The sequence below is a fragment of the Rhea americana genome, unplaced genomic scaffold (assembly GCF_003343005.1).
Source record: "Rhea americana isolate MKP2758 unplaced genomic scaffold, rheAme1 scaffold_2, whole genome shotgun sequence".
Taxonomy (NCBI): domain Eukaryota; kingdom Metazoa; phylum Chordata; class Aves; order Rheiformes; family Rheidae; genus Rhea; species Rhea americana.
In genome coordinates, this window is record NW_028186149.1 from 5,276,359 (window position 1) to 5,302,062 (window position 25,704).

The 25,704-nt window shown below is 35.2% G+C and overlaps 1 protein-coding gene across 2 annotated transcripts in view; it reads left to right on the top strand.

Annotated features, from left to right (window-relative positions):
* ZNF280D (zinc finger protein 280D) overlaps positions 1-25,704 on the top strand; it is a 45,536-nt gene that overhangs the window by 12,624 nt on the left and 7,208 nt on the right. For both annotated transcript variants that reach the window (XM_085303360.1, XM_085303361.1), the window contains 11 exons: positions 6,312-6,421; positions 8,178-8,407; positions 11,561-11,718; positions 12,130-12,230; positions 12,333-12,479; positions 13,051-13,185; positions 14,910-15,163; positions 16,249-16,389; positions 17,628-17,690; positions 18,225-18,343; positions 18,528-18,564. In XM_085303360.1, the coding sequence (XP_085159486.1) occupies positions 6,312-6,421; positions 8,178-8,407; positions 11,561-11,718; positions 12,130-12,230; positions 12,333-12,479; positions 13,051-13,185; positions 14,910-15,163; positions 16,249-16,389; positions 17,628-17,690; positions 18,225-18,343; positions 18,528-18,564 (1,495 nt within the window). The remainder of the gene's footprint in view (positions 1-6,311; positions 6,422-8,177; positions 8,408-11,560; positions 11,719-12,129; positions 12,231-12,332; positions 12,480-13,050; positions 13,186-14,909; positions 15,164-16,248; positions 16,390-17,627; positions 17,691-18,224; positions 18,344-18,527; positions 18,565-25,704) is intronic.

The window sequence follows — 25,704 nt, forward strand, 5'->3', positions numbered from 1 at the left end:
ATTTGATTTGGCTGTTACCAGATTTCTTACCACTTCTGTTCTCTATTACCCTGTCTAATGTCTTTTGCCATCGTTCCAAAGTTGCACCCAGTTGGCACAGATGCCCATAATGCCATGAAGGATTTTACAGCAATGAGAAAGCTTCAGGTAAGGTGGTAACACGTCCAGTGCACTTTGGCTCTTCTTGAATCTACTGTACGTATCATGCATAATGATACTGCACATGCAGTTGTAGCCAACTGTTTCATGATACCTACAAAATCCCTACCAAAATATCCAAAATATTCACTGGTAGCATGAAGTGGGAGGTGATAGACTCCTTAAGAGTAAAGACTGTAAAACCAAGCACTTTTTTTTTTTTTTTTCCTTTGTTGTTGCTTTTTTTCAAAGCTCCTGAGTACCTGGAGTCTCTGATAGTTTCAGCTGTGCAGCCTACTGGATAGGGCATTGGGCAAACTAGTCTGAAACATCAGTGATCTGAGGAAATTTGTGTGTCCAGGCACCAATTTAGAGAGACATTTTAGTGGAAAGATGCATCATTAAAACATGACTGTGCTCTCCTGAATCCTCTGACCAGCAGGCTCTTCAAGAATATTTCATTGGCAAAACTGGCATGACATAGCAGTTCTGAGCAGTCATCAAGGAAAAAATCAAAATTAGTTCCCAAACAGATGACAGTAGCATACTGAATATTTGCTGAAATACTGAATAGTTAAATAGATCTGGAACTTCTGTTGGAAATTTCAGATTGTCAGAACTCTAGAAAGTTATAAATTATCCTGATTTGAGGGATATTTTGTAGTAGAGAGAATCTTCATGTTAATAACAAAATTTAATAAAGTTGTTAAGTCCAATTAGTAAAACAAAGCTGCTAAGAAAGATATAGCCTACAATATTATGAATTGTCTTTCATCCTAAAACAGATTTTATCAGGTCTTYTAACAGATCTTTTTGTTTATCAAATACTGTAATCCAATGGAAAAGAAAATCTTACGAAACATTCTTTTATTTGCTGATTGACTGATACAACCCTTTTAAGGTTTTTCATTAATAATACATAATCCAGAGTGAAATCTGTGTTCTTAATTCACATTTCATGTTGGTGCAAATCACAAATAATTCATTTTAGCCAATGCAAGCTGACTTTTTTTTGAAGGAAAAAAGCAAGACTAAATAGAAATAGCAGTGGATGATGCACCAGTATATTTATTTATTGGCATAAAAAATAACTGTCTTTTCAGACTATGTAAGACACTTCCAACTTTGCAAACCTCTTGGTAATTACATTTTGAAGTTCAAGAGAGCACTTTGAATGCCCTCTTCAAACTTGTGCTTAATCCTTTGTCAAAATTAAGGATCATAGTCTCCTTCAGCTGGATTTGCAGCAGGTGCTTAGCTTAATTTCTTTAGATGTGATGACTAAAACCTGTTAAGCACATAGCACACACAAATCTGAAAAATCCAGACACATGTATGATGGCTTTTGTCTTGTTAAAATTCCTTGGCTCTGAGATGTGGAAATGCTTTGTATTAGTAGGTATTAAACAATACCTAGAATTATTTTGATTGTTCTTCTTTTAAACATGCGTTCAAATGCTCTTTTAATGAACAAGCAATAGAATTAAAATGCAAAAGTACATACGCTCTACTACTTCTGTGGTAACTCTTCTGAAAGAGGAAACTTATTAGAAAATTAGTTCTATGCACTGAGGTACGACTGCTCACCTTTATAAATATGTAAAATATTGCCCAAAACATTTTTTATTGTCACAGTCAGAAATAGCTTTTATAATGGAAAATATTACCAATTATGTTGATATTTGGGGAAAATGACTTTTTTTAAGCATAAGTTCTTCTAGAGTAAAATAAGGTATTTTATAGAAGATGCCTGTAAAATCAGACCTTGTCTTTCCCCTGTGTCCATTACTCAGTTACATGTAATAGTTAAGCACACAACAGTGCATGCTGTGAGTTGATGGCCTGATGCTCAAATAGCGTCAAATAGTGATACAGAATGTTAAAGTCATACCAACTGTACAAAATCTTCACTAATAGACACAAGTGCCAATATAACTAGCTCATATACCTGGCAGTGTATTAACCTAACTCTAAACTAATTTTACTTATTAGTAAGTAAATAAAAACACTAGGAAGTAGTATTGCCTAATGAATAACTTGTTTATTTTGTGAAAGTGTTAATTATCTTAGGTAAATAATGTACAAACTGAATGAAAAATTTGAGTTTAATATGTTCATTTTTGTCAGAAAAGTTGTGGATGTTACTGAAAGGTATGCTCCAAAGGAAAGCTTAAAGATGGTTACATAAGTATATAACCATGAGGCATAATGTGGTTAAACTCTTCAGGTGCTCAAATATCAGTATTCTATGCTGGGGTTCTTTGCCTCTGTGGACCCTCTATCCAGACTGTTTGCTAGATACAGGTTATCATTGAGTAAACACAGCTATGGAGGAGGTCATCTTTGTCACTGGTTTTGATTTGCTTTTTCTGAGAAGAACAGTTTTGTGTGACACAAGTTATCTGTGATTGTTAGCAAGACTTCTGATGATACAGTTAAGTTCTTTAGGCTCAAAGAAGTCATTGGAACAGCTAGACAGTTAGGAGGGGAATGTACAAGAACTTCCTTAGTTCAGATCTTTGCGTGCAGAAATAATTTTCTGTGAGTCCACTCCTCCTCATCATTTACCCTAGTCTTGCTATATGTGATCTGTGATTGTAAGAAGTTTACAAGGCTCGTGCTGGTGTTTAAGACTTACTGACATGCAGCTCTGCTTTCTCAGGTCTATTTAACGATTGATCTCTATTGAGATAAATTGACTGGATGTTTTTTCAAAACAAGGGTAATCTTACAGTGACAAGAGATGTTGGTTTCAGGACGAGATGGAGGAAAATATAACCAGGCTTGTTTATCAGGCACTGAATCTGTGTGAATTTGAGTTCTTTTTTTAATATTTCATTTATTGTTCTTATTTTCTTAACAAAAACTAACTCCCTTTCAGAAAAGAGCAAATGCCCATGCTGTGACAGGTCATTAGAAATCACAGTGCTGGTTTCATTTTGTGTAATGTTTTAGTACAAACTGAAGTCTCAGATATTCTGCAGAGCTAAATACAAAAGAAACTAAAACAGCTTGAGAATAAGACTGAAAAAAAAGATAGGATGAGAGATGTTTTCATCAGAAGGACAGAAGTAAATCCAAATAGTTGGCATTGCAGAAAACTGCTGCTTAGCTTTTACTGTGAAATAATCTTGTCTGAGATAAGTAACAGTCAAGACATGAAAGGCAGGCCAAAGAATATGAATGAAAATGTAGACCTTTTTCAGATAGTCATAGTATGATTAGTGGCTCTCAGGAGAAGRTGCAGTGCCTTTTTCCTTTTACCATCTGAGTTGGTTATAGTTAGCTTCTGAATAGTTCATTATATGAAGGAGATCTTAATTGCATTATTTAGACTTGGCCATCCTTTAAAGTATAAGTATCAGTAATATATTTGTAATTTGGAAGTAGGAAAAAAAGCCCTGAGGTTCTTTAAACCACTGTAGGTTGGAATGAGAGTGTTTTTGTATCTAAGCATCCTGCTACTTCTGAAGGCAGCAGTGTAACTCCAAAAAAGGCCGAGCCTAATGCGGTTGGTGCTGGAAGCAATTCCAGTGTTTCACCTACAGTTAACTTTCCTGCAGTAGCTCCATCACAAAATAACATCTTCAAAAGGTAGGGTAGATGAAATGGTCTAGCTGTCAATCCATGCATCTGTTTCATGGAAAAAGCTAACATTCATGCAATGTTTAAGTTGATCAGAATTATTAATGCCATTAAGGCAATGTAAATTAATAACTCTGCTTTTTTATTATTCATCAGAAGTCTACACAAGAATCTATATAACTTTATAAATTAATATGCTCAACAGTTTTGTATATTCAAACTTAAATCTTGATTGTTTAGCTATGTGTACCCCTATAAAATAGAGTTGTTAACTTGTTCAGAAGCTGTGATGATACAGACATTCAAAAATAAATGCTCTTGGATTCGTTGTATTTAGTTCAGACTTTCTGTAGCAAAGAATTGACTAGAGCTGATGCTTTCAAAAACACCCCCCCCCAAAAAAAAAAAGGTTGCAAGAATTCTGAGACTGCAGAACTTACCAACTACTCTCTGAAATAACGGGGGAAAAAAATCATTTGAAGGGTGATGAAAACGGAACAGGAGCCCAGAGAATTTGTGGAATCTCCATCCTTGAAGATAATGAAGAAGTTAACGGGACATGGCCATGAGGATCCTGATCAAACTGGACTTGCTTTGAGTGGAAGGTTGGACAGTAACACCTCCACAGGTCCCTTCCAACCTAACTTACTCTGTGATGCTGTCTTTTTGCAAAGTGTGTTTTGCTGTCTCTCCTTTCTTTTACTGCAATGTTTTTGATGTGGTTGAAAATAGTAATGGGAGGGAGGAGGGAGATTTGATGATCAGGAGGCTCTTTGAAAGATTTTTTCCATCCCTACATGAAAAGAGATAGTCTAACTGTTTCAATACTTAAAAAAAAAAAAAAAAAAAAAAAAAAAAAATTGAGGGCATTTTCCTCCTGAGCCAAAAGATGTGTTCCAAGGATTTATTCTTGATTTTGGGATGCTTGTGACACTCTCACATAATACTGAAATAAGAAGCTACCTGCAGAGTGTTGACTTCATTGCTAGGAATCACGTCATATTTTGTTTTCTTGCATTTCTTGTCTGCAGCTGTTCTCCCATTAGACGACTCCTTAGCAACCAGCAAGAAGTAGTTATAAAACTGAATATTGCAGCAAGAGAATTTGCCTTAGCCTGTGCTGGGCAAAATAGACATTATGTTGCAGCCTATAATACAGAAAAGAGCCAGAATTTCATGTTAAATTCAGTAACAAAGGAATAGATGATGTTCACTGAGAACTTGATTTTTGTGAGGTTTTTCTAAGCAGTCCCATTGCTAACGTACTTTTTAAATCTGTCACAGAATCTATCACTGAGGCATCACAGAACATTAGATCTTGTTGCAGAACCTATTTTCTTCAGACTAAGCTTGGCTTAACCAAAATGTTTTACAAACTGTAATAGCAAAGACTTGAGCACTGTTGTGAAGTCTGTCTTGCATGGTCAACTGCTCATGTGAAGGGCTTTCCRCTCAGCTATAATTCTTGGCAATAATATTATCCTCAAGTAAAAATACCATTTGATCCACATCTACCTCATGGACTACATGCAACTTTCTTTTTTTTTTTGTGACAAAATCTGAGGTAGTCACATGGTCGTCTCTTCACTGATATGCTTACTCATTCACTTGTTATAAAGCAGATGTACTTGCATATTGTTTTTTCTTCACATTTGTTCATAGCCTGGCAGGGTACAACTGACCCTATGATTGAGATGTTACTTAATTCTGTCTGTGTTTAATCTGCCTTTTTTTCTAAATTACTTACCTAGCCTGAAGTCCTCCAGATTTCTGGATGACTCTTAAATGCAAGAGAACTTCATCTGAACTTCATCTGCAAAAGTAGCTCTTTCTCTCATGCTTTTTTTTCTTTTTTTTTTTGGGGGGGGGGGCAGGAGGAGGGAGAGGTTTGGAGAAAACCAGCAGCCTAGGCCTGCTCATTAAAGTTTGAGCTAATGCAAATTAGGTGCGTCTCCCCCAAAACTAGGTATTAATCATCTCATGTTGATAAGAAAAATATACTTGCTTTCATTACTGGTAGTAATTATTTAGAGGATCTATTCTTCAGATTTTCCAAAGACACTTTTGCTSAACAGGGATGATGTGACTGAACAGGCTTAGGTTCCAGCTACTGGCCAGAGACATATTCTCATCATTGAGAACTGTACAGTGAAATTCCTTTCCAAAACCAGTTATTCTGAACCCTGTTGTGATGATGATCAGCTCATGGCATAAAATAACTTTCGGATGTTGCTCTGATGATTAAAGCTCTTTAAAATCAGTAGATTTGTCTTAGGCTGGGGGAAGACAGAATTAACACTTTGTATTTGTCTGTGGTGCTCCCTTTACCTCCTCACACTTTTTCTTTTGATGCTAAAGTTCTGTTGAAGTTGTTTATAGGCATATGTCTCTTCATAGGCAAAAAAGATAAACTGAGTTTGGAAACAGTACCTAGAAAATGGTTGTAAAACCTTGGGTTTGGCTACCTCTACCACATGAGCCATAATAGATTTCATTTTAAATAGTATGTTTTACTAGAACACTAAGAGTAAATCAGTTCTTATTCTGCTTATGGATTCTRAATTTTAATGTACTTTATCTTTTTACAGGTACAAATACTGCATCAAGCAGCATCAAAAACGGAGGACCCTTTCCACGAGCTTGTCCAAAGTGCAATATTCACTTCAATCTTATGGATCCTTTAAAGAATCATATGAAGGTAAAATATTTTGGGGGCTGATAAGCATGATGAGAAAATTCTGTGGGCTTCTCTTTGCTTATSAAAGAGTGATGTGTTTTGGCATGAAGATGTTTTGCCTTTTGGCTATTGATCGGCCTGGGTCCAAATGCTCTGTCTTACAGAGAGGAAGAATGAAGGAGAGGAGGTACAAATTTTACCTGCTTTTTTTGCATTATTTTTCAAATTAAATGGGGTATATTTGCTGTCTGTGTATGATTTATCTCTGCCACAGCAGTGACTTTTAGAACCCCTTGCCAGTTTCAGGTGAATCTGATGAAGGTAAGTGCCTACAGGTTCAAAGGTAATAGACAGTCAGCTGATCCACATCTATCTGGTTGCTACTGAGACAAAGACTTCAGTATAAATTTGTTTCTTTTCCTTCGTAGATCATTTGGTGGCTAAAGAAAGTTATTCAGCAGAAAGAAAAAAATTGTAGTGCATACTTGAAACATTGTGAGAAGCAAATCTTTCAGAAACTAAGCATCACTTATTCTGCCTATGGAAGTACTTGTTGTTATTTCTAGTCTCCAAAAATGTATTTTAATTACTTGGCAAAGACTCRTGCAATTTTTAGGCATATATATCCCATTTCAGGGGGAGGAGGGAAGGCATTGAACTTCGTGTGCAGTGTGAATAGCTCATACAAAAAAGAATAGGAACTCCTGTGGAATTGAAATCTGTGAGCCTCTTAAGTTACTGTTAACACAGGTCATTCTGGTTTAGTAGGCTCAAGACACCTAAATGGTAGCTGCTGTCCTCCTTCAACTTCAAGTGAGAAACACATACAAAATTTGGAAAAAAAATGGTATTTTTCTCTAGTCATTATTGGTAGAGAATAGCTTTTGCACTGAGTGCCTTAGCTAAATGAAAGATAGCATTAAAGAAACAGACTAATTCAGTTTTATTTGATTAAAATCTTACTTAGTCATATAGGATAAATATGCTGAGTCAGTCTTCCACAGTAGAAAATGAACTCCTTGCTAGAAGAATCACAGAATTAGGCATGTACAGTATGAAACTTTATTCAGCAGGAGAAAGATCTGTCCTGTGAAACATTCTAATTTTATTAGCTATTGAAAACTTCATAGCATATTCTACGTGAATTACATGGTGGTACTTAAGCATTAAGTTTCATATTGTAGCTGTTAGGTTTATAAGCATTATGTAAGTTTTTTTTTTTTTAGGTGAAGAAGCTTGAACAGTATGAATTGTGTGACTTTGAAGTGCTGAACTCTTTGTTAACACTGAAAGAAACTTCTGTGGTCTTCAGTGAATGTCCTCCCCACAGAAATAAAAGATAAAACTTCCCATGAAGTTCTTAGTAAATTTAGCTTGTGAGCAATGTTCTTGTAGAAAAGCTGTTTCTTTCTTATTATTAAATTTAAATCAAGTATATATTTTTCTAATGAGTAAGGCACCACTTGGCAACACTGATACTCTGATTTGTAACTTAAACTTGTCTTACAAGGATAATTCCTCTTAAGTGTTTAAAATATACAGTATTTTGTTATCTAAATCACACTAAAGATCAGTAACTGTAAAAAAGGTGTATGTGAGTAAGAATGAAGTCAGACTCTCAGAGTAATTGGAATGGAATTTTACATGCAGCTGTACTTAGCTGGTGGCTTCAGTTTTCAAAATGCTGTTGTTACTGGTGCAGTTTAATAAGAGAGACTGGTATCTTCTTTTCTCCCTCTCTTTCTCTCTCTCTCTTCTCCTCCCCCTTTTCACACAGTATTGTTGTCCAGATATGATAGATGACTTTTTCCCGGGAATGGCCAAAACGGAATGTTCAAGTGCAACAAGCAAGACTGCTGAATCTGAGAAAGGAAAACTGATTATGTTAGTTAATGACTTTTATTATGGGAAACATGAAGGTGACATCCAGCAGGTACAACAGGAGCAGAAGACTCATACAACATTTAAGTGCTTCAGTTGTCTGAAAGTCCTTAAAAATAACATAAGGTATTTGAACTTTTTTCTATTATTGCTAAGGGCTGTAAGTTAACAAAAAGAATAGCTCCTGCATTCAAAACTGTCTCTTTGGAATAGAAAGATTTTTTGTTTTGTTGTTTTTGTTTGTTTTGCTTATTGAAAACTAGTAATGTCAGGTTAATTGAACAGAAATTAAATTCATTTTTACTGTTTACATCTGTAGCTTAAATTTTTTACAGATTAGAGTACTAATTTTAGTAGCTTTTAAATAGTACAGTTTTAGTAAGACTAGTTGTAGGACTTCAGAGTTGGAAGGAGCAACAAAAGCTGATTTACAGTTTGCTATCCGGACTGATAACAGTATCAGTAGATGTGAGTGTAAATCTCTTCAGGAATTCACGAGTAATAGTTGGTGGCTTATTTATGTAATAACTGACCTTTTGATTGAATAATTTTACTTCCAAATGCAGCAAAAGGCCTCAATAAGTTGTTTTAGTAGAGAGACCAGTTTGTGTCATTGTTGCTTTGAAGTTAAGGTCATTGTACTTTCTTACATGAACTCAAGTGAAGCTAAAGTAGCAGAATGTAAAACTGAAAAATGGACTATTCTTTTGAAGAATATAGTCTGCAGGTTAAAATGAACAGCCTTATGCTAAAAATATATTATTAAATGAATCAAGTTTCTTGTAACTGCAAACAATAAAGTTCCTATTAATCATGAAGTATATATAAATCCTAAGTAGAAGTACTAGTAATTAGTCTCATAAGCAGCCAGAAAATACTGTGCGTTGTTGGGCTTTGGAGGAGTTTACTTTCATGATTTTATAGTTACTGTTGGCTGTGGCATTTCCTTCCTTGCAATTAATCTCTTTAAAAACATTAAACAGTGTTCATGGGCTAAGAGTGTTTTTTTCCCCCCGTTCTTCTATGCATAATACTTTACAAATGAGCCTTTCCTGCAGTCTCTTGAAATCAGTCCACAGAAAGTTTAATGCAAAACTTAAATACTTTATTAAACTATTTTACAATAGTTAACATTATTTTGAATCATTTAAAGAAATACTTTGTCTTTTGTGAACCACTGAAAGTTGTCTGAAGATGGATTTTGATTCTTGTATCCTCCATGCATCCATCCAGATTCTCACCCTGGGATTGTTCAGAACTGTTGACTTGGCTTTTGGAGGAAGTGATTTCTGGCATTGTGTTCCATGAAGATGATTACATCAGTCTTTTGTTTAATCTTCAGTTTATTTTTTACCCTGTGGTCATATTTTCCTGTCATTGGGGATCTCTCTTTGCTGATGARTTAGATTTTTATTACCATAACTCCTTGACTTTGTCAGTATTTTCTGGGTGATGCTTTCATTCACCTTGATTCTAATAATATATTAACTTTATACTTCAGCTAACCCCCTGATCCTAAGAGGAAAAGCAGTCATAATAATATAGCAAATCAAAAATTCTAGCAAATCTTAGGAATTGCGAGGAGTAGAGTACCAGCAAGTTTTGTCATTTTTAGACTGTAGTAAAAACAATGTCAAAATGTACAAACTACGCAAAAATGCAGTTGCTAACTCCATGAAATCAGCTGCTGCTGCATRAGGTACTAGGTTGTTTTTAGAGAATACTTTTTTCTTTTCTGAGAATTTTTCTTCCACTCTTTCCTATTTCAGCAGTATGCATAGGAGCTATCGGTGCTATCATGCCACTATATTCTAGAGCAAGCTATTAAAATGAGCATGTCATTTTTGTTTGGATTTCTGTAGAGTCCACTTTCAGCAATATTAATTTTGCAGAACCTCCGTATGTAAATTCTGAATTTTTCTTCCAAGGTTTATTATTTTAGTCATTTTTGTACAAAAAAGTAGATAGTGTGTCCTTAGCTCTAATGGAAGGTTTCTGGACCTCAGTTCAGAAAATTGCRAAGTGATTCATCTTCATTTCCTGTTCTCTTTAAGAGTTAAGATTGAATACAATATTGAAGTAATGATCTGTTAAAGCAGTATGCAGTGGTAGTGTCAGTTCCTTTCTTCTGCTGAAGTATGTGGATATTTTCAGTTAGCGTATGGATTGGTGTGGTGGTTTGGGTTTTTTTTGTTTTGTTTTGTTTGTTTGTTTGTTTTTCTAAAGCAACTGCATGATATTAGAAACTTGATCAAGAGATTATTCTCCTTATCAGAGTAAGAGGCTGTATACTTTTTTGGTTTTTCAATTCTGAAGTCATAACTTTGAGAAATACATTTTTTCTGGGAGCATGATGTATGTTTAACTGTTTCTGTGACTATACTGAAATGAAGCCTATTCAAAATAGGATGGTTAAGTGAACTGTAGTAGGCTGCGCAACTGACTTGTCCTTGTTGCAACTTACTGTTCTGCAATTAGCTCTCACCTGCCAACTGCTAGTTGTGAGGAAGACATCTCAGCTAAGATAGGTCCTTCTACAGAAAGGTGGACATAYGTTAATGAAGGAAAGATGATAACTTTTAGGAGTAACATAATCTTGCTGTGCTGCTGTAGTCATTGTGTAGATTCTTGTCTGTCTATGCAGATATTCATTTTTTTTTCTGGTGTAGCTGACTTCATACCACCAGGTACTGTTCTGATTGCCAGCTGCTCAGTGGCATTCTTTGATAACTGCTTCATAATTCATCTTTTCTTAAGTGCTTTATACAAAGAAGGCTGTTTGAACCCTGTGAGGTAGGTTCAGATGCAGCTATGAATGTCCTCATTGCAGATAATGTCACGCTGCTTAATAGCTTCCAGCAGAACCAAAGTTATACTTACTCCCTAATGTGGCTTTCAGACATTCATAGAAAAGTACAAAAAGTGAATAGTTTATATAATTTGTTGTTGCTGTTGCTAATTTCCCTGTATTTCATGGCAAGAACTTTGATGCAGCAAACTTGAAAAAATATAATAAAATACTTCAGTTGTGGAATGTGTTTCAGGTAAGTTGTATGTTTCTTATAGTAGCCAATATTTTGCTTTGAACTTTGAAAGATTAGTTCTGGCCTCATAAGCTTGCTTAACTTTGCTTTTTTTAATGAACACCGACTCTTATGATACTTTGAAATTAAGTGCTTACAGGGTTTCTAAAGCTTCTTCTACATCTTACCTGTGACATTCTCATGTATAACACTTGTTAAAATGTAGCTTTTTGCACCTGTTCACTATTATTTAAAGGTTTATGAACCACATGAAACATCACTTAGAGCTTGAGAAGCAGAGCAGTGAAAGTTGGGAAAGCCACACCACCTGTCAGCACTGTTACCGTCAGTTTCCTACCCCCTTCCAGCTGCAGTGCCACATTGAAAGTACACACACGCCTTATGAGTCATCTAGTAAGTTAGACTGTATCATATTCAATCTTCTTGCGGTCCAAAAATTTTTTAGATTTTTGTGTTTTGTTTTTTTGCCAGCTTGTAACTTGAGAATAAAGTTGTAGTGAATGGTTATACTTTAAAAGCAATAATATTGAAATTTAATGTAGGAGCTAAGCAGTTACTCAACTTACTTTGGAGCAATGTCTGGGAAAAAAAATCTTTCAAACCTTTTTTTCTTTAATTGGAAGCTTGATTGCAAGAATTTTTATTGTTTAAAGGGCTTGCACTTGGGGCTTTCTGAGGTTATGCAGGGAGTTCAAGAACAGAATAATCATTGGGTTGTGTTATATTGATACAKTTTATGTGTATATGTATATTACAATTTATCCACTTCTGCCCCCAAACTAATTTTTTTTTTAACTTTTCTAGCTATTTGTAAAATCTGTGAATTATCCTTTGAAACAGAGCAAGTTCTTTTGCAACATATGAAGGACAATCATAAGCCAGGTGAAATGCCATATGTTTGCCAGGTATCTCAGTGTGATTGGTTTTGATTTAGATTGTTCCCTGCCCCTCAATCTGTTTTTCCTATCAATAAACTTTTAACAAGAAGGTCAAACTTCTGGTTTTAGGTATGCAATTACCGATCCTCAGCTTTTTCAGATGTAGAAACGCATTTCAGAACGGTTCATGAAAATACAAAACATTTGCTATGCCCATTTTGTCTCAAAGTAATTAAAATTGGAGCACCATATATGCATCATTACATGAGGCATCAGGTAAGCAGCTGTTTTCATTCCTTAATGCTAGAAATCTGCTCTATATAAGTGTCTCGTATCTCCCTCTAAAAAAAAAAAAAATGTTCAATTGATTTATATGATGGTTAGCAGTTAGTAAGATACAGTAAAAAATTCTGACTGCTTATTTTGAAGTCTGAAGTAAATTGCATTAGAATTTTTGCATGTATGCTGTATGACAGCAGTTTCTTACTTAAAAATCTCTGAATACACTTGAAAGAATGTCTTTGCTATTTTTTTCTTCATTAAGTTGTAGTGTTCTACTTTTTTGAGAGTATTAGCAAACCTTTTGCTGGTTCAAGTAGACAAAGGATTATTAAGTAGTGTGTCTTCATGAATCTGGTAACCTGATCAGTTCTCTTCTCAGTAATAGTACTGCCTTGCACTTTTAAAGTGTTTAAATGGTCTCTCTAATTCCTACACCATTTTGGATTTTACAGAATTAGGAGTTTATCTTTTTTTTTTTTAAATGGGTGATCATTGCTTGAGACAGAGTAGGTTGGAGTTTTGTTGACTTTCATGCCTACTATAGATTTTCTTTCCTTTCTGAAAGAAAAAAGGAATATACCGTTGCACTAAATGCAGGCTGCAATTTTTGACATGCAAAGAAAAAATGGATCACAAGACTCAGCATCATCGAACATTTAGAAAACCTAAGCAGTTAGAAGGTTTGCCTCCTGGAACAAAGGTAAGTGTGTGGGCATACAAAAGAACTAAAAGGGGCAAAGAAAAAAAAATTCCTCTCTTCTGAACTCTTCTCTACCAAAATAAGTGCTTTCTTCCCTTCTTTTTCAAAGCATTGAAATTTTTGCCACCTCCAAAACAACTTAATTTCTTACCTGTTGCCAGACTTGCTAGACATGCTTGTTATGCTTTTCTACTGGTCATCTGTGTTGTTGCTGCCTTTTCTCATGCTCTCACGTCCAGGTACATACATACGTAATTGTCAGTTGATATAACTGAGAGTAGTCCAATCATGGCTGCTGGTTTCTTGAGCTATGGGTTAATTTTTCCCCCCTTTTTTGTCTTGTCTTGTGCTAGGAGCAAACCATGTAGTCTAGCTGTTGGTCTGCAGGTTGTGTATCACTTTTCCTGAAACGTTTTCAACCCATGGAAGGTAGTGGCAAAAATCATGTAGGGTAGACTACTTGTGCAGACTTACCTCCCTATAGGTAATCCTGCTTAGAGCTGAGTGCCCCAAGATTTCTTAGCTCCAGCACTGTGAAGTAAAACAAGCAGTTTGCTGTTTGTGTTGTGAAGAAAAGTGGGGTCCCTTCGGAATACTCAGGTTATCCTTGACTCAATCTTCTATTTCTTGGGGAGAAACAAATTAGACAAGGATTTCCCTGTGGATTTCAGGAATTTTTTCCTACAGTGTTTTAATAAATTGTGAAGATTTTTTTTCAGTTGAAATTAAGAAGAAAATCAACATGTTGATCAGCTCCTTATACTTCATTTCCTGTAGAATTGCCATATTGTACTTTGAAAGGAAAATCATTGAAGCTGATGTTGATAGAGTTACAAGGCAGACTGTGAAGCACTGATTCTGTGTTCTGTGATAATGCTTCAATTTTTAAGAGGCTCGGAGACCTAATAAAAAGTTTACTCTTATTTTAAAATTTTGATGTTGGAATTTGACTGAACATCAAAACTGAAGAGTTTGGAACCAGGTTTAGAAGCTGAGGCAATCCATAAAAACTATGAATTTAGACAAGAAGTATAATTAGAAGTCATGCTGTGGGTAAGAACTGGATAACCGAAGTAAAGGACAAGGCAAGGGAGTGTGATAAGGTCAAACAAGAGGTTAAGAATTGGAATTTGCCCTTCACTCTGTGTGTGTGTGTGTGTGTGTGTGTGTGTGTGTGTGTGTGTGTGTGTGTGTGGAGGGGGAGGCACTAGAATGAGGGACAAGAATATGTGAAGTAAGTAGATTTGCTGGTCAGGAGGCAATAAGACAACAGGGGTTTTATTTAATCCAAAAACCGCTTGCATTTAATCAAAAAACTAATGGTATCTTCCATGTGGGGCTAGTTGGCCTGACCCTCTGTTTCTTTTCCTCAGTGAGGTGGGCGGTTTAGGGCGGGGAGAAAGGCCTTTAAGAAAGCAGGTAGTAGCCTGTTGCAGAGCTGTCTTACAAAACACTCCACTCTTATCAATCTATTGGATGCTTAAAGCTCTTGTTTTGCTGGAAATGGGCTGTTCAGGTTATGTTTGCACTATTAAACATTGTTTAATGTTTGTTTATTGATTTATTAAACATCTTTCAAAATAGGCTTTACTGCCTAGTTTCTTATGCTATATGCAGCATATTTATTTTAATCCTAAGGTGATTCAAACTTTGGGACAAAGAGAAATGAGAACTGAAAAAAAGCTTAAATCTGAACAGAACAATCTTTAATTTCATACTTTTAGGTTACTATTCGAGCATCTGTTGGACCTCTTCAGTCAGGATCATCTGCTACATCTTCTGTTAGTACAAGCACTTCAACATTTCAGTTATCACCTAAAGCTAAAAATACAAGCAGTAAAAATCATAAATCTAATGCAAATAAATCAAAAGCAAAATCGAAGCCATCAACTATACCCAGGAAGCAAAATGCATGGACCAACAGCAGCAGCAGCAAAAAAAAAAATAAAGTTGCAAATACAGCATTGCATAATCTGAGGTAAAATATTAGCATTAAAAATATCTTTTTAAATGTATTTTGAATATAAATAACTGATCGTTATTTTAAATGATTTACAATACTACAATACAGAAGATCTGACAGTTCAGTTTTGCAGGAAAAACAAACTCAAAGAAATTTCTCACATACTGGTACTGTGATTATAATTCTGAATCTGCTTTCCTTGTAACGTAGTTGGTGGCAGACCAACATGATGGAAGAACTGGAAGTTTCTCTACTCTAAATTTTAGATTTTTCTATACAGAGAGCCACAGACTGTTGAAATACTGACTCATCAGACAGCTTTATGTTCAAAAGTGACCTGTGCAGGGGAATACATCTGCCCAGGTGTTCTTTTTCAGGCTTTCTGATAGAGGGAAAAGTTTTTTCCTCCTTCAGAGTAAGGATTTTACTTGAATCTTTTATTTAAGTTTGTCTGCCGTAGGAGGCACTTTGATTTGGAGAGCTACCAAGAGAATCAAGAATGCAAGAGCAAGCTGAGGGGAGAATGCTATCCTTATTTTGATAATTTAGTGGGTGTTTACTAAAATATAATTTCATTTGATAACATGGGTTAGTAGTAGTGTTTGTTAAAGATGATGGATGCACCCTTTCAATAAAGTGCTAATATTTGTGTGTGTGTGTGTGTGCGCGTACATGTATACGTTGTGTGTGTGTGTAGATGTACCCCTTTCAGAGACATCTGAAAACAGCCAGCAAAATCGGGGAAGAGCAGACTTTGCATTTTGATTTGTAGATACAGCAAAAACCTGTGGGGAATATCAGCAGGGGATGGGAGAACCACGGGCTTTTTTATGTATCACGATGTACGAACCACTTCTTTTGAAAAGTGCATAAATACAGAAGTAGCAGCTATAATCGGAGGTTCTTAGTGTAGTATCTTGTTTACAGAAGTGGCTGATAGCAGATGCTTACATTAGCTGTTAGTTTATGGCTGAGATTACAATGATGATATAATTAAAGAGAAAACAAGCTTATTACTGATTTAAAGTAAAAATTTGAAATAGTTATGTCATCTTAAAGTGTAAATGTTAACTATTAACCTATTCTTATGTTACTGTTAGGTATCGTTTGGGAGCTCACAAATGTATCGAGTGTTTCTCGGAAATAAAAGATTTTGCAAGCCACTTTCCCACTTACGTCCATTGTAGCTTATGCAGATATAACACTAGCTGTAGCAAAGCCTATGTGAATCACATGATGAGGTAAGAACTCCTTTTTGAATTTAAAAAATACTATTTAATTTCATATAAATTGTGTTAAGTGTTTGTAYTATCTGAGTTTTGATCTGGGCCATGAGACTGACATGGAAATGTGCAAACTTGAATTTTCACTTGATAATGAGGGCCTAAAACCAATGCCATGGTTCTGCCTTAAAAATTCTGTGGTTCAGGCAGTATTTTGTCTTTACTTCAGAATCTCTGTGGAATTTGTCACAATCACTTCAGCCAAACTTTAGTAGAAATGACTAATTGTGTTGCTTATTTTCTATATTTCAGATTTATGGCATTATCTAAATTGAAGTGCTGAATATGTAAAGCTGCATCTATTGCTAGTGAAATCTGTGCTCAGAGTACTGTGTAAGGGGTGTCTCAAATAACATGCTCAAACATAACATGCTCATTTGTTTCATTTAGGAAACAAATGCTTATGTTTTCAAAGCAATGGGAATATACTGTGCAATAAGTTAGACACAGATGATATAGCAGTGAGAGTAAAATAAAATTCTGAAAACCTGCTTGTTATCCTGAGCCTTGAACCAGTCAAAAGTCTTGTGGGAAAAAAACAGTATACAGTTGTATATTTAAATACATATAGATATATAGAGTGTCTTGGCATTTTGGAACTCTTCARTTGCTTTATTCATAATGATGTCAGTGCTCATAAGTTCTTGATTGAAATGGTTTCCATGTTTTTATGCATATAACCTACAGGTTACATATTTAGATTTTTTTTAAAAAAAAATTATTCTACTTAGCTCTGTACAAAAGAAAACTTCCTCCAGAATGGGAGAAGGGAAACTAAGGTAAGCTTTTTCTTCTGTTGCCCATGCACTGAATGATGTCATATCAAAACATGCAGAAGAATAGCCAATCTGTTCCTGTTTCCTTGATGCTAATTCAGCAGCAGAAGCAGCATTAGGTGTTCTGGGGATTCTTTCATTTTTTTCCTCTTCAGCCAAGACTTTTTTCCTCTTCATAAACTGAAGTAACTAGAAGTTCAATTTAGTGATGTGACTTTTCAGTATTTTGAATTAGAGATGAGATTCGCAAACATAAGCTTTCAAAAATCTAATGTTTCTGAAAATGCAGGTCAGTGGATGAGCCTTTCATTTTCATGTCTCGCCATAAGCAAATTACAGTACTATTTACAGTGTATGGGATGTGTGGAATAATGTACTCGGGGAAAATCAGTTTAAGTGCTAATGTTTCCTTCTATTTAGTTTTCACAGTGCTCGTCCGAGTAAAAGATTTTGGATCTATAAGAAACATTCAGAACAACTAAGGTAATTTCCTGTATCACTTACGTATCATCGTATTCTTACTTCCTGCTAGTGAGTTGATTTGGTTAGATGAGATAAGAGCCTTTTGAATTTCTAGCTTTCCACAGTTGARACAGAGCAGAAAAATGAAAATACTAGCTCTTCTATTGGCAGTGTTCTCTTCAGAGGCAAATGTTTGCTATTTATCCACAATTCTTAACTTCTTTATCAAATATTTGAAAAGATGTCCTTTTCTCTATTCTCCAGTAATTCATAATGTGCAAAATGAAGGGAAAACAAACAAACAAACAAACTCACACTTTATAGATAAATTAGTGTGAAGTGCCATTCTTTATTTGTATGGCATTTTGCAGAGATGCCCTGGGATTTCTGGGCACTGCTTTTGGTTCAAAAGGTAAGAATATTTTTTGTGACGCAATTTCTCTGAAGTTGCACGAGTTTTTCTTCTCGTATAGTCTATCCTACTGCTATGAATTAAGGAAAAACATTTCATAAGCATGTAGTATTTATACTTTCTTTTTACTTTTTCTTCTCTAGCGGTGTGACTGTAGTGTGTCTTAATTGTGATTTCCTGACTGATGTTTCTGGCTTAGATAACATGGCCACGCATCTGAGTGAAAACAATACTCATACTTGTCAAGTTGTTATAGAAAAAGGTAAGTGCAGATAGTCTTTTTCATGTAATGTGCATACATATATAAATACAGACACACATGTGAATGTGTCTGTGTTACCTTTTTAAAGTTGCATGAACATTTTGTGCATTTATACTTGAAAGTGAGTACTTGTCTATTTCCAAATTTTAAAATATTTTTAATTAAGTCTTTTTTTTATTTTCAGTTTCTGTAGATTTCCCAACTGCTGAACAAGTATCTGAGTAAGTTTCGTTTCAACACTCAATGTTTATTTTTATTAATTTAGTGACAGATGGCCAGAAAGTTGCACTTTAAATTTAGGTTCTTCTGAACTTCTGTGTGCGTCTGTACATTTTAAATTCCAAGATCTGTGCTTTACTAAGTGTTTTTTGCTCTTGACTGCATCCAGAGTTACAGGAATGGGGATGTACAGTGATTATCTAATGCATCCAAAATCACCAGTAGGCTTTTTTGCTCAGTTTGGCCAGAGTCAGAAAACATGAATAGTTCTTGCAGTATTAGAACACTTCAATCTTGAGCTTGTCTAGACCTAGAGAGACTGTTGCTTCTACCTGTTTTGAATACTAACAATATTAAATTAATATTTCCGGCTCTTTAAATTAATATTTCCGGCTCTTTAAATTAATATTTCCGGCTCTTTAAATTAATATTTCCGGCTCTTTAAAATATAAATACAAAAACAATTTGTGGTCCTTGTTGAAGTAGCACAAATTCAGACTTACTCGCTTATAAATACTTAGAAATGATTTTGAAAATGATATCATTTATATGACAAAGGTATCCTGTCTAAGGTTAACTTTTTAATGACTGCTTGCAAAGAAAAATAGGCTTTTGTTTTTTATTTTGGCTTTGGAAAAATCTGCAATGTTGTGGAAGCTGTGTTTGTAGGGTTTTGGGTTTTTAACTGTAGAAGTATCAGATATGCTTGATCTTCCCTGATGAAGCTAGAATAGCACCTGAGACCCTTTCATGTGGCTTGTGAGCCTACTTATAGGAATAATTGAAGAGTCAAAAGTGTGTCAGTTAAATATTTGAGTTCTCTAAACCACGTCAGAATGCAGGAGTCAATTGGATTGCAAAGGAATTCTTTTTCTTTTTTTTTTTTCTTTTTTTTTCTCTTTAAGGATGGAAGAAAATAATTTAACCTAGACTTAACAACAAGGTGTCATTGACTATACAGGAGTGTAAAAGGAATTAGATATTCATGTGTAATGAGAACAGCCACAGAATTGGATGAGAACCTTTCCAAAGGAGAGGGAAATTCTTATGTACTGAGCTTAGGTCAGTGTTCACCAAGTGTTAGAAAGAAACACCTTCAAAAGGCAGGTTACTTCATAACTGTCAAATATTTTATTTCTAGTTTCTATAGAGTAGTCAGGAAAGGTAGATGCTGAAATATTTCATCTGATCTGATCATGGAAATACCCGTCTCTGGCTGTGAGGATATATGCTATAAATTTCAAAGCTCTGCTAACTGTTTCCATAGTATAAGATAAAGTTCGATGAAACTGGTGGGGAAGACTAATAGACATTAAAAAAGAAAAAAAGAAAAAAAAAAGATATTCTTGCAAAAAAGGAAGAAGGGAAAGAAGTTAATTTGGGAAACAATTCCAAAAAGCCATTAAAAATTCTTGATTTTGGAGGATAGAAAATTGAAATTGAACAAAACACTAAAAACATTGATTTAAGGCAGTGTTGCATTCGTTTCATTAATCCAGAGTGGTTTGTGTTCTTTAACGGTTTGGAGTTCAATGAAACATAAACCACAGAAAAACAGCGTGTCAAGCTGTGACACAACCTTAACTTTTCTACTTGCAGCTGGCATTAGATGTTGGGTATTAATACGTGCTGAATTATATATAAGAAAATGTTAGAATGTGCTGAATGATTGAGGAAGAGGTACAGTTGTGGCAGTCTGTCACTAGTGCACAAGAATTTTGCTGCCTTGAATACATTATGGAGGTATCATAAGAATATTGGATATCCAAGATATGTATTATTCAAAGACAAGTGGGTGAGCACCTAAGAGACTTAAGAGAGTCAAGAACATGTGCAGGTTTGTTTCTGTGAGCTGTTAGTGTGTTAGCATAGGACAAAGAACCATTATTTTTTTGAAAGCTCTACTGTTGGTATAAAATTAATTATTGTGACTCCTTGAAGTAGTGTAATCTGTGATGATGATTTTAATTGTCATGTTTATAGACTTCATTTACTTCATTAAATCTTGTCCTTATTCTAATTTTCTGATACTTTGGACGAGAGCATTGCTGAACCTAAGACAGCATGAACATATCTGTGTAGCAGTGCCAGATTTTTGTATCTGTTATTTACAGTACAGAATATACACAAGATAAAGCATGTGCATCTTTTCATGAGATGATTATTCATAGTTTTCTCTGATCCTATTTAAAAGAAGAGGAACTCACAGGCAATAGAGAGAACTTCTGCCATGTAGTTTCTCTGTGATCTGTGAGCTTTTCTTTTCATTCTTTGATCTACAATTTGAGATATGACTTGTTTATGAGGCTTGTCAGAATAATTTCTCCATTGTTGGACACAGTGGCTCACCACTACACTCTTGAAATGAATGCTTCTGTTGGATCTCGTCTTGCATCTCTTAGACCTTTTACTGGTGTTTCTAATATACATTAGACTGTCTGCATATGTTGTAAAACTCATCAGTATTGCTAATGACCAGACAAGTTCTATTGCCTCTGTGTAGTGTTAGTGAGACTGTGTGTGGGCCAAAATCCTGCCATTTGTCATACAGGTAACCTACCTGGAGAAGTTCCAGCAGGAACTGCTTTTTAAATTGTTCCTGTACATCAAGTTTGCCTTGTTTGTTGTTCAGTGATCCATCTTGTGCTGAGGGAATAAGGCTTTATAACTGTGCCAGTACTTTTCTAATGCTCAACTCTCTGCTTTACGCAACAAGTTAACGTGTTTTTTAAATGAACTGACAGTAGACATTTTTGTTGCAGGGGAGTTGAAAGTGAGCAGGTATCCTATACAGTCTTGGCTCACTGATACATCATTGTGGAGCAGAAAAGTGAACCCAGTCCAGCTTGGGATTACTTTGGTATGTAAGCGAACAAGCATCCATACCAGATCTTTCTTTTTTCTTCACGCATTAAAGCTTTGGTATTCTCTTTTTGCATTTTTAAGGCAGCAGATCTGGTCTCTTCTCCCAACCCTGTAGTCTGGCAAAGGCAATTCTGTGATAGTGTTCTCTGCTTTGCAGCATTAATTTACAGCTTTTGGAGCTATGCTCCTTTGAAGGGAGTTTCATTTACGGGATGCAGTGTTTCTTCTGCTCACTGTCTCCTCAGGTCTGTCAGTATCATTCTGTGTTAGAGTAGCATATGCACAAGGGTGTGCATTTGTTGATAACAGCCCATTTTGTTCTGAGATTGTTCCTGGCTTCTGGAAGTAAAGGGATTTGTCATTCTCTCTGGGTATTCGCTTAAAATATGTGTGTCCTGATCTGTTCAGTATTCAAGCAAGTTGCATTTTGCCTGATAATGACTTTGCAGTAGACAGTGGCAAAATAGCTTTGGATAACTTCTCCCACATGTAACTGCATAAACTGAGTCTTGGCCAAAGGAAAATATTAGCTGCTTTACTCTGGTAGGTAAGTTTTTTTTGTTTGTTTGTTTGGTTTTTTTTGTTTTTTTGGGTTTTTTTCCTACTCCTAGATACTGTATGAAGAAAGCATGTGATGGAAGCAGATCTATTTGAGCCTTGACTCTGCAGGTTGAGAAACCATTTTCATTCATACCTTGTTCTTTGGTATCATCTCTTACCTTCAAGGATGTTCAAGGATGTTCTACTCAAGGAGTTTGAGATACTTGCTGCTTTTGATTCCACTGTTTTCAACTTCATCTATAGGTCTAGCTTATCTATGGAAAGTTTGTCCATCAAGTTGTCTGCATTTATGATGAGCTTTCCTTTTGTCGTCATGAACAACACCTGATGTTTCTCCAAACCTGACCTCCTGCTTATAGTGGCTATATTTTTAGGTTGAGTCTCTTAACTTACCAGTTTTCAGGCAACTTACTAGGTACAGCTAATCTTACTGTGAAGTAAGCTACAGTTAACAACTCCTAGTTATGAGAGACTATTTCTGATGAATACAAGCTGTTCTTGATATGCAGTACTTTCTGCATAATCAAACTGATTAATCCATTCTTTAGTTATATTTTCATCCTCTTCACCTCTGGTATACAAACAGTAAAAATTTTTGTAATAGTAAGCTTTCTGCAGCCACAGTGGTATTGCTAATAATAGCAAGGATCCTGTCATCCATTGTCTTTTATGCGTGTTTTCTAACTGACCACTGCACACTTAAAATATTATACTTGATTAGTACTCTTAAGAAGTTTTGTTCTTTTTGTCACCTGTTTTATCCTTCTGACAGAAGGCATGTTCTCTCACATGCTGCTGATCAACTTGGAGCATCAGTGATTTAATATAAGATTTTTCTTATGGGACTTGTTTCTGGTTTTGACACAGCAGCATTAGATGGCAAGTTGTCTTTTCATTGTGAACATGCATTTCAGAGAAAATTGAATCTGAGGTCTTTCTATTTCACTGAAGCTTCTGGCAACAACCAAAACTGGGGCATGATTGCAAATGTCTATGGTTTTCAGAAGTGTTCTCTAAGGATTTCCACAAATAACTTCAGATCAGAGTGTCAATTCAGTACATTGAATGTAAATTCAGTAAATTGAATGCTCACTTAGAACATCGTTCAGTTCTTTTACAGCTTTGGTACAGAAATACATCACTTAAGTTTCAGATTTGTGGTTAAAACACTGATAAATTATATACAAATTTACCAACCTTGTGTAAACACAGGTAGTTATGATTAATGTAAAAAAAAAAAAGTGGCATTATAGTGTCCTGCTTTCATTTTTGCGAGGATCTTAGAAAAGTTACTCRTGTGGAAAAGTCATAATATAGAAAGTGTATTCAGTCATGTAAGTAAACCTGCCTGACTTATACTTTACTATCCCTTATGATTCTAATTACTTCTCCCATGCCAGTCATGCAGCATATGGGACTCTATCTGCAAAGACAGAGCATGAATTTTCCTGGTATGTCCAGATTCTCTGCTACCTTTGCTTTGAAAGTCTTTTGGACAAAAAAGTGAATGTTTCAGGCGTTAGGGGTAATCTAAATGCTTATAACTGTAGCTTTGTGGTTAATAATATTTCTTTATTGATGATAATAATAGCAAATTCTTACATAGCCCTTTTTATTGCTCTCTTCGTTTTACGGATGAAAAACAGTGAAGTAATATGAATTTCATCTTTCTTTTCTCATTTAGTCATTAATATTGTAGAATACCTTAGGGTACAAGTACCTTTTTCTCTTCCTTAACTGTGTTCACATGTGCCTTAACGTAGTCCTGTTTCTTCCCCATAGATGCTCATACATATGTTTGTTTTGGGGTGGGAAGGGGGTCTTGTTTGTGAATAATCTTCTCTACTCGTGCTATGTTTTTCAAAATGGATATTTTTGCTAAAAAATAGATCTCAAAAAATCAGCTTTCTGTTCCTTTAGTCATGAACAGGGTTAAATTCATAATGCTTGGGTTAAATTTATAATGCTCAGTTGAGTGGCTGGAAAGTATCTTGAGTCACTTAAGTTAGGTAAAGTTGTGTTCTAGAAATTTTTGTAGCTGTAGTCTTGCTACAAAGAGTTACTTCTTGTTAGGAGTGACTGGGAAAGGGAAGTTTGGCAAAGGAGTCCAGCTGTCTTTCAATATCACTTACTCAAAGATGATGTGGGAGCCGTTCTGTGCCTGTAATAAAACATGATAGATCATTGGGAAGATAGTTGCTCATGATCTGAACTCTGTATATGTGCAAATATGCATACATTTCATTACGTGAGGTAGGGGTGGAGCTGTGAGACTGTACGAACTTGAACACCCTCCTCTGTGCATAGACTGTGCGTCTTGAACTATTTACTTAATTAACTCCARATCAGTTTCATTAACAGTACCTAGCTGAATTCTCGCATATCAAACAAAATTTCAAATCCACCCAAAAGTGGATTTTAAGTACCTAAAGGAATGTTCTTATTTATCTGGCTTTTAATCTGTTGTCAGATATTGCCTCTTTGATTTTTGTGGCCAGTCTCAATTAGGCTGAAATTCTGTGCTCAGCTATGTTTTTGGAAAACTTTTCTTTTTAGGGGTGGTGGTAGTGTTTGCTTGCTTGTTTTTTGGGGTGGGGAATGTGTGTGTGTCTGTGTGTKTGTTTGTTTGTTTTATTTTGATAGATTGCTTTTTATTGTTCTTAAACAGGAGCTTATTTCTATACAGAAAGAAAATTTTTTGGAGAATTCTGTAGCAATTTCAGAATTGCTCTGCTGGGTGTGGACCAATAGGCTGTATTTACTAGGGATAGTCACCATCTTTGTTCATTTTCATAATGCTCTTATGTGTCTGGAGCTACAGTGCTTCTGGGAAGTACCTGGCCTTTGCTGTTTGAGGGCTGTAGGAGATGGAACTCCTTTAGAAAGTGAACTCTTGGACCCCAAATTTCTCATACAAGTGCTCGGAGCATCACAGAGTGAACTGTATTTTAATGTCCAYTTATTAAACTTCTGTAATTATACATTTAAAAAGAAGAAATTACCTTCTAAACTATAATCTCAACCTTAATTATATTTAGGAACAGATCAGTAATCTAAAGTGACCCATATTTTGTGATAAACATCTTTGTTAATGTTATAAACTGTTCACTTCAAAAATAATTCAAATTTGCGAGCTTGAATCTGTCTTGTAAGCTACAGAAATGTGTGACTACAGAAGTCCTGTAGAATTTGATCAAGTAAAATATAAATCTATTAAATCATGTATAGATACTGCATCTAATTCATACCCATTTATTTTGTTGGTAAACTTTCCATTTTCTTAGAGAACAAGACCAGTAAGTTTGTCMTTAGATATACATTGCCTGATTTGTTTTTGTCTAAATTGTTCTGTTCTTTAAAATTATGTGGTTAGGGCTGCTTTTAAACAAATAACTGTTTTTGTCATTAAAGCAGTGAAGCTAAGCTAAATATTAGGTACTGGTTCATCTTTTACTGGTGTCGCTACTCGTGATTAAACACTTCAGAGTATTCCRAGTCCCTGACCTGTCACTTGGTTTACCGTAGTGTTTTTCTTACTGTTAATCAAATGCACGTTCCTACAGTGCTAACATAGAGATTTACTATAAAACAAATCTTTCTTATTTTTGTGAATGTTTCTTGTGAATTAAGATGTAATAATTTAAAATAATCACAAATTACTGTTCATACTACAGTTCCAATTGTTATCTACCTGCTAGCACATCAGTGTTAACAGG